Source organism: Dendronephthya gigantea, unplaced genomic scaffold (genome assembly GCF_004324835.1).
Source record: "Dendronephthya gigantea isolate DGI-Jeju-01 unplaced genomic scaffold, DenGig_1.0 000048F, whole genome shotgun sequence".
Classification (NCBI taxonomy): Eukaryota; Metazoa; Cnidaria; class Anthozoa; order Malacalcyonacea; family Nephtheidae; genus Dendronephthya; species Dendronephthya gigantea.
The window spans coordinates 434,024-443,002 of NW_021163058.1; the positions used below are offsets into that span (position 1 = coordinate 434,024).

Sequence of the window (8,979 nt, forward strand, 5' to 3'; positions counted from 1 at the left end):
CTATCTGAGATATGTTTTTATAAATAATCACGAGAACTTGCATAAGGATGAATTTATCTATCGTAAAATGGGTTTTATCTTCGGCGAAAGAGGAGGTGGTTATGGATTGATAACTAACACAGAGGAATCATCACATCACAGACGACGGCAAATTATGAACCCAGCTTTTCATCGTAAATGCCTCAAAGATTTCATGAGTAAGTTTAATTATGTTTGCGATAGATTCTTAGTTCGTATGGACACAATCGTTCATGACCGTCAACCAACTAGCATGGTTAAGGAATTTGCAAATGTCACTTTGGAAGTAGCGAGTCAAGCATTTTTCAATATTGAGACACACGCCATAGAGATTCCCAATTCCCCGTTTCCAGCCGCAATGCAAAACTATCTGAGAGGAATTCAGCACAATTTTGACATACCATTGCACCCCGTCTTCCTGACAATATTCCAGTTCAAGATATTTCAGAATGCCACTAAAAGACTTCAAATTGATGCCGTCCGCTTCCTCAGAAAATTTGCATTTAATGTCATCACAACTCGAATGAAAGATATTCGGCAAGATAAAGTGGTCCCGGAAGACTTGTTAAGTCTTTTGATTAACGATGGTAGTCTGTCCATGGATGATATCATTGACGAATTTATAACTATTTTTATTGCGGGACAAGATACAACCGCAAATGCTTTATCATTTGCCTTATATGGAATCATAACTAACCCCCATGTCGAAGATAAACTTTTAAATGAACTAGATCAAGTATTGGGGGATCGTGACCATGTTGAGTTTGCTGATTTAGTTAAATTGAAATATCTTGATAGCGTTTTTGAGGAAAGTTTGAGAAAGTATCCTGTGGTTCAAGCGCCTTCAAGAATATTGACAAAAGATATCACCGTTGGAGGCTATCATATTCCTAAAGGAAACGGAATTAATAGCCTGCAGATTCTTTTTTGTATGAACCCAGAAATTTGGAAAAATCCTGAAGTGTTTGACCCAGAAAGATTTTCAAATGCTAAAAACATGCGCAACTTTGGCATGACTCATTTCCCCTTTTCAATTGGCCCTCGTAATTGCATCGGATATAATTTTGCGAGGATTGAATCAAAAGTTATTCTCGCAAGGCTACTTCGGAAATTCAAGTTTAAACTTATGCCAGGCCAGAGCGATAAAATGAGAGCAAGAGTCATTTGTTCTTCTCGAGATGGTGTGATTTGTCATGTCACCGAACGTTAGTTATCACAGCCGCGGCAATAAAAGAGTTCCGAAAATTTTACTGACAATTCTTATTAGGCAATAAGCCTTTTTGAACCGATAGAGCAGCCTATAGAAGATCTGAAGCGAACACAGCAAGGAGCCAAAACGAAAACTGTTAAGTCAAGAAAGGATACCATTGATGCAACACTATCCCCATGCAGATGTACTGTTCTTGATAAAGCAATCAAGAGATAAAGGAGCGAGTTCCTGGTTAAACACGATACCATCAAAGATCAAGGTTTAGCCCTTAATAAGCATGAATTCAGAGACTCGTTACGAATGAGATACAGTCTAACTCTGAATGACTTACCAAGCCATACTGTGCATGTGGAGATGCTTTAACATCAATCATGCCTTTTCTTGTAAAAAAGGGGGGGGGGGAGTCGTGGCGCACAGGCATGATGGAGTCCTAACAACACAACTTGGTAAAGTGTGTAAGAAGGTAGAGACAGAGCCTCATCTTCAACCCGTTCAGAACGAGAGGTTTGACCTGAGATCGGCTAACATAAGTCCCGAAGCGAGATTGGACATGAAGGCGGATGGTTTTTAGCTACGTGGAGCTACTGCATTTTTCGACGTAAGAGTGACGCTTGTAAACTCCAAATGTAACCAAGGCCGGCCAACCCAGATCAAATTCAACACTAGCCGTCAAAAGGAAGGACTCGTAGTTTATTTGCAGTATTCAATAGTTACTTAGAGTATCTACAAGCTAATTTACTTATTGATGCCACCATGCAAACATACAAGAATATTATTGCATTCAAGTAGTTAGAGTGAAAATGGCTGATGATGTATACATGAAACTTAACTTGCCAAACAACTGGAGTTGAGTAATTTTATTGAAAAGCATTAGTATCGTCATAGCCATCCCAGGAATACAATTCAAACAATTGATTATGCATTACGTCATAGCAATGCGAACGTGGAATATAGCTAAAAAATACAAATCGTATTCGTGGGATGCCTATGATAGGTATCATCGCCCTAAATGATTAAATTTCATACTTTTAACCGAAAACTTTATCACTTTATATCTTATGCGGGAGTTTGTCGAAAGGAAGAACATCACCCTAACTCAATTGATGTGAAATACTGAGACGCAACTGTGTTAGTAGACAAGTCCACAGTTACTTTGGAAATGCTATTCAAACTAATAATAATCATCCAATTCAAATTAAATTAATTTACAGTAGTAATCACCCAATTCATAATAAATGAACTTACAGTAGTTGTACAATTACGTGTCAGTATTATGTGGTATGTCACAAAATGTTCTAAAAAATATGGTCTTTGAACGAGGGTTTTGATGTACAAAATGGAATTTAAGTAAAGACAAATAGTAAGAAGAAAAAAACGCGGCGCCAGCCTATTTCCTAAAACATTTTCGTCGAAAGTAGCATAACAGCCGTAAGCAAAGCGAGTTACAGCAGGCTGTAATGTGATTCATTGTCTTAAACATTAAATAAATTTTCAATATTCCGATCTATTTGACTTTCGTGTTCTACTTTTACATCGGGAAGATGTGTGGTATCAACCACAGTTTCTTTAGGCGTGCTTGTCGTGTCTTGCAACTCGCACTCTGGAAAATCTCCCAAATTTTCATTACAGGCACTAGGGTTTTCATTGTTCGGTGTTTCTCTTTTCTGTGCAAATGAACTGCCTGAAGAGAGAGACTTTTTATGTCCTGCAGCAAGAAATTTATGTTGATTTGTTTGTGGTTTAATTGGTAACAACGTTTTCAAGGCCGTTCCATTGACATCGCTCTGGGGCACAATATAGTCATCGCTAGACACACTTTCTTCTTGTTGAGGATCCAATTGTTCTGTGTTACTCTCAGGTGTACCTTTTTGGTCCTGCCTAACCTCTTGTTCTGGTGGTGGTGATACGGGGGGTGTGATCACACTTATTGGCCGGGAATGGTAGGGGGAACTGGAAAGAGGAGAAAAAAAGAGAAACTTAGAATTAGTTTACCTATAAGTCGAAGCTTTACGTTTCTTATGGTAAATAGCTTTAACCAGTTCGCAAAAAAAAAGTAAGCTTTAAATAAAGTGGAGCAAGGATAGGAGATCATTATACTGACTGAAGCCGACTGATTAGCCAAATAATATTTTTTATTCACAGCCTGCAAGAGTAATATCAAACGAACTGTAACCAAATCAAACATATAATTACCTTCCACCGAATTTCGTATCAAACAGACTTTTTACATTTGGTAAAGTCAGCCTTAGATCGGACGTAGTTAGCCCAAGACACAGCCGAATCTAAATTTGAAAAAATTGTCATTTCCCAGCCTATAGCTCGTACTCAGGCGCTTTATTGGAGAACAAAGAGCTGAATATAAAAACACTACAAAAAACGAGTCGTAGGCAAAACCAATTCGAATATTTCTGTTGTATAACAATTTCTACAACAATGCAACTTAGATTCAAAATTAAAAGGTTTAAAATGGCGACGCAGGATCATATACCTGTGCAATATTCTTGTTCAACAAGAAAACTCCAAATTCAAATTGAATTTTTTCTTTGCCTTTCACATACAACGGGAACCTAAAATGTTTGACAAAATTTGAAATGATAGCAACTTATATTGCTATAGCCGAATTGCTATATGCTCATACACAAAAAGGTCAAAAAGAAAATGTTCGATCAGGCTTCTGAAATACAAAATGCAGCTACATGAACTGGACAAACATATCTTACTCAGTAACATCTGTAATATTACTTACTCTCTGTCTTTTTGCTGTATCCTATCGTTTACAAAATCAGTGACGGTCGATCGAGATCCCTTATTTTTGGCAGGATATCGCAACGGTATTGAAAAATATCGTCCAATCATGGACACCATGTGACAAACATAACCAAACGCACTACTTAACGATTCCTCGTTCGCAGCTGTAATGGAAGATGTTTTTTAAATATGAAATAGCCTGCGATCGAAGCTTGTCACCAACAACAGCTGAAGGTTAGCCAAATTAAATATTACCTATGTGGACTATCACAAAAACATTCTGAGTCTTATTTTAATTCAGGAATTAAAGTCGGTCATATCATGAAATACTAAACCACGTACCATTAAATGCCGGGGATTGAGTATTCGGCAGAGGTAGACCGCACACAACAGTTTCTTTATTTTGTGACTATATCGTGTAAAATAACGTGACTTAACTTTTAAAATTGGTGTCAGTTGGTCACTTGTGGGAACAATCTGCGTCCAAATGAATACGTTTTTTAGTTTTATCTTACGAACTGGCAATTTTTAAATCATGCTTGTGATTCCAAGAAAGCTAACTTTCCATAGAAAATTCTGAGAAAATACCATGCAAATCTCGCTAAAAAATTTACACTGAATTAACTTCAAAAATGTCATCTTTGTTATCATTACCAATTCAATGGGATAAATGTAAGTGAGCTCGTGACATAGTTGTTTACGGCGCATGAGTAACTGCGCATTTGTTTTCACCAAGTTCTCTCTACATTAAATACAAACAACGAATAATCTTTACTATTTGAGCTCTCCGTTGATTTTTTCACTATCTACGAAACGAACGAGGGGGGGAGTTTGAGGAGTGTATTTGAGACTTGCAGGGAAATGCAACTTTCATGAAATATTTTCCATGAACACAAATATCACCGATGGAGAATGTTCACAATAGGATAGCGAAGGGGTACGTTAATTATAAAAAAGTAAAACTACATAATCTTGTACTTCATCACATTTACCTTTTGGCAAAATAAGTCTTCCTCGCCTGTGCGAAGCTCTTTCTCACCGACTCAAAACCATCCATTCGTTTCCCTAGTTTATCCTCTACGAAAAAATTCAAATGTTTAGGTTTCATCAGCATTTGAATTATTCTAATTCAATATTTTGTCATCTTGGAAAAAGTTGGCATTTTGGTGCAGCCTCGGAGTATAATAATATGCCGTGAAATAAATCTTGCTATAAAAAAGCATTCATAATTATTGATAAAAAATAATAGATTTCAGTATTACTGCTAGTTCTAAGCCTTTTTTTAGGGTCAGAATAGCTAGGGAAACCCAAAATTTGACATCAATTATAATTCTATATAATGGCGGTAATTATCTACCACAACAACGGAAAACTATCCCCTATATTTACCTCTGCATCTGACATGATCAGTAAGATCATTTTCCTTTGTTTGTTCTGATGAAGAACGTGAAAGTAAACTCAGGAAAATTTTATGGTAGGTAAGAAAAAAGCAACAAAAACCGAGTTACACAAAAGTTTAGGGAGGGGGGGGGGGGCGGTGTTCACTTTAGCCCAGACAATTGCATTTTCCAAGTGGAATTGTTTCAACTGCCATGACTTGGTTTATCCATGAGTAAGAGGTACAGAGATACAGCCATAACGAAGTTTTTATCTCTAACGAGAGTACACTTAAAGACGCTATTAATGACAATACCAATCAACAACATCTTCTTGTTTTCACGAAGCTCCTCTCGCAGCATATTCACACTCAACTTTAGCCTGTCACGTTCACACGTCTGTAATGAAGAACAAAATAATCAAACTGAGAAAGAAGAACAGAATATATAGTGGCGGCAGTGTATAAATAAAGTATGTTATTTACAAGCTTGGAGGTCAGAAGTGAAGTGAAGGTATAGTGGAAGTGTCCCTGTAGGTATCCCCTACCCTCTCGAAAAAGCAATAATCACACACCGTAGGGGAATTACCCTATGAGTTGCAGCCTTAATATGGTTGCTACAGCCACTCAGATTGCAGAAAAAGGGGGATGCAGGATTCCACCCGCTGCTGATTTGTAAAAAATAAAGTGGCTTATGCAAAATAACGAATTATTTCTAGTCATCAACATGAACTATAGAGAACGTACATGAAGTAGCTGTTGTCTCGTAGCACGTAGATTTTCTTGCACAGTCATTTTCTTTAATCTTATTTGTATTTGAGTTTGACGAATAGCACGAACTAACGTATGCAATCTAAGATAAAAGAAGAACGCAATATAATAAATACAAAAAATAAAACGAGTCAGGCAATGCGAATGTTTAAGAAGCAATGAATGGTAGCAAAAATTGCTTTTTGGTTTAAAAGATTTGGCAATTCATTTGTGTCTCTTAATCTCATGATTGCATTGCAATACCTACAAAAGTTGCGCTCTGATAGGGATCCAGTATAACAAACCTTACCTGTGAAGTGAAGAAAGATTAAAGGGAGATTTGACCTAAAATACAAGAAGTGTATATTTCATTGTGTTGTTGGATGAAAATTTAACTACACTTTATATTCTTTGAAATTGTAAAAACCCACCAGTTCTTGGTCAACTTTCAGCAAACTATTTGAAAGATTTCCCTTGCCATCACTTTCTCCACCCTGAAACATTTTGAGACACAATTTCACATCACAACACTGCATGTCGTGCATTGAACATACATTTATAATTACGTATTTAGCCATGGAAACAGTTGGAACAGAAATAACTAAAGAATAACTTGCAACAATTTAGATGAGCTGAGATGTAGCAACTTGTCCAGACCTACATTGATCATCTTCAATTTTATGCCTGAAGCTATGCCAGTTCATATGCATTATAATGGCTGGACAGTAAGAAATACCAGCTTTGATATTAAAACATACCTCTTTGGGTGCAACATAGTATCCATCTTGGAGGCCAAAAATTAACGAATTTGGTTCATAACTATCTCCATCTTGGCGGATCTATCAAAAAATTACAAAATTACAAAAAATAATTTTATTAATTAATGCTTTTTCAAGAAAGTGTTGGATTAGTTTGAAGACTAGTTTTATTATCCAAAAAATTCATCATACCATATGGCATCATTCTATTTAAATTGGATTTCAAATACATGCAGTTGGTACACTGTAATGGGGGGGGGGACATACTAAATCTTACAAAACTATCTCTGCTTATCAACTCTGTTTAATGTATTTCATAAATTAAATTTATTTCATCTATTTCTTTCCTATAATAATGCATTTCTCAATAAGTGACACCTTATTTCCTTTCCTTTCTCATAGCGTGAACCAAAAAGACAAAAACTGATTTAAAAATGTACTTACTATATCGTCTAGATATGTCAAACCATTCAAATCAACACTCCATTCTATTAACAGCTGAAAGTTTCCATTTTCTCCACCCCATACTCTAACAATAAAAGCTGTTGAACATTAAGAAATCAAGCAAATTGTAAACTGTTTGTGATTCAAATTACACCCTTTTATTGAAACTGCCATTTTCCCTTATACATTAATAATTCCTGAAATGGCTTTCATTGAAAAACTAAAGAAGACATGCATGACCAGAGAGAACCACCACAAAACTGAGCATGTAAAAACATATATCTAAAGGATACAATTACTTGATGTATTCAAATCCTCTGATAGCTGACTTATATCAAAACTTTGCCATGTTGGGTTCTATTGAAGTAAGGAAAGATTGTTGATGTAAAATTTCAGTATCAAATGAGCAAAAAAAATGTTATGACAATATATTGCATAAAAGACTTGACAGTTGACATAAAGTAATTACAAGATAGCCTAGGACGCTTCAATTTTCTTATACTTACAAAGGATGCTTTTATTTCACTTGTGTAAAATGCTAAAAAATATACATATATAGTAATACTGTATGTGAAAAATAAAACAGAGAAAATATATGCAAAAGTATAGTCTGTATACAAACAAACAGTCTGTTTACAACATCTGCTGTTGAACCTGATATAACACATTAATGTGACACTATACCTTTATGATTAAGATGTAATGTAAAATATGTTCCTAACTGATTGAGGTTTGAAAAACCCTTTCTAGGTGTTACATTTCTTGCCGATATGCTAGTCACATGACGTAAACGTCTCTAAAGAAATTTGAAAACATTCTCGTTCATATAATCTACAATGCACTGAAAATTGGATGTTCAATATGCACCTATCTAAAAGCATTTAAATTGTAAAAGATGGGATAAGGAGAGACCCTAATTCAATGAAATTTTGTCTTCAACCTTTCATTCGTCCACATTATAATTCACAATAATTTAGAAGGAACTTGATAATCATCAAGTTTTAAAACATCTGTCCTGACTTCAACTGTGCTTTAACCCTCATTCCTCAAATGTTGACATTCTATATATCTAACTCCTAATGCATCTTGAACTCAAATAAAAGGTTTTGATTGACTTGCCAATTACATTTTTTCACTCTTTTAACTCCTTTCCCATCTATCTTTATATTTCTTTTTTTGTTAGAGGATTCAACTTAAAATTTTCCACGTCTACCATTTACTATAATTTAGCTGTGGCATTGAAAGCAGCAATAAAATCAATATATTTCTTTTTCATATAAAATATATTTTCCACGATATTGTTACAGTTAAGGGGATTGTCGGGCTTCATGCCTATCAAACTTTTTTTATGGACGGTTGAAATATATAACAGTACTAAAATAAAACTACATAGAAGACATTTATTGTATTAAACTCACCTGTTGAGATGATAATTCTACATGTTTTCGACGGTGCAGATTGTCTCTTGCATTCATCACAGACCTGATCAAAACTTAAGATACGAATTCAGGTAGGCATCTAAAGAGCGTTTTCCATATTACATAAGAGGGTCAAAGACCACTAAACTCGGGTACTTCTTTCAGTGAAATGATCATGAACGAAATTAAAAGCATTTCTCTGATGAGTCTGATCCGAAACCAAATGTAATTCTATCTGCGCCCGCGAGCACGGAATAT

The 8,979-nt window shown here is 35.5% G+C and overlaps 2 protein-coding genes across 2 annotated transcripts; one reads left to right on the plus strand and one right to left on the minus strand.

Moving 5' to 3' along the window:
* Positions 1-28: 28 nt before the first annotated feature.
* Positions 29-1,228, plus strand: LOC114528076 (cholesterol 24-hydroxylase-like). The gene has a single exon (XM_028549652.1). It carries the CDS (start codon positions 68-70, stop codon positions 1,226-1,228), a length of 1,161 nt encoding a protein of 386 aa, XP_028405453.1. The 5' UTR covers positions 29-67.
* A 683-nt stretch (positions 1,229-1,911) lies between these two features.
* On the minus strand, positions 1,912-8,939 carry LOC114528269 (UV radiation resistance associated protein-like). Its single transcript, XM_028549902.1, has 18 exons — positions 8,722-8,939; positions 7,988-8,099; positions 7,810-7,841; positions 7,597-7,660; positions 7,304-7,401; positions 6,860-6,940; positions 6,533-6,595; positions 6,412-6,446; positions 6,099-6,204; positions 5,670-5,751; positions 5,366-5,410; positions 4,969-5,053; positions 4,631-4,718; positions 4,319-4,385; positions 3,975-4,140; positions 3,717-3,795; positions 3,422-3,510; positions 1,912-3,178 (listed from the first exon to the last, which is right to left on the minus strand). The coding sequence occupies exons 1-18, from the start codon at positions 8,776-8,778 to the stop codon at positions 2,701-2,703; spliced, it is 1,827 nt and encodes a 608-aa protein (XP_028405703.1). The 5' UTR covers positions 8,779-8,939; the 3' UTR covers positions 1,912-2,700.
* Positions 8,940-8,979: the final 40 nt, after the last annotated feature.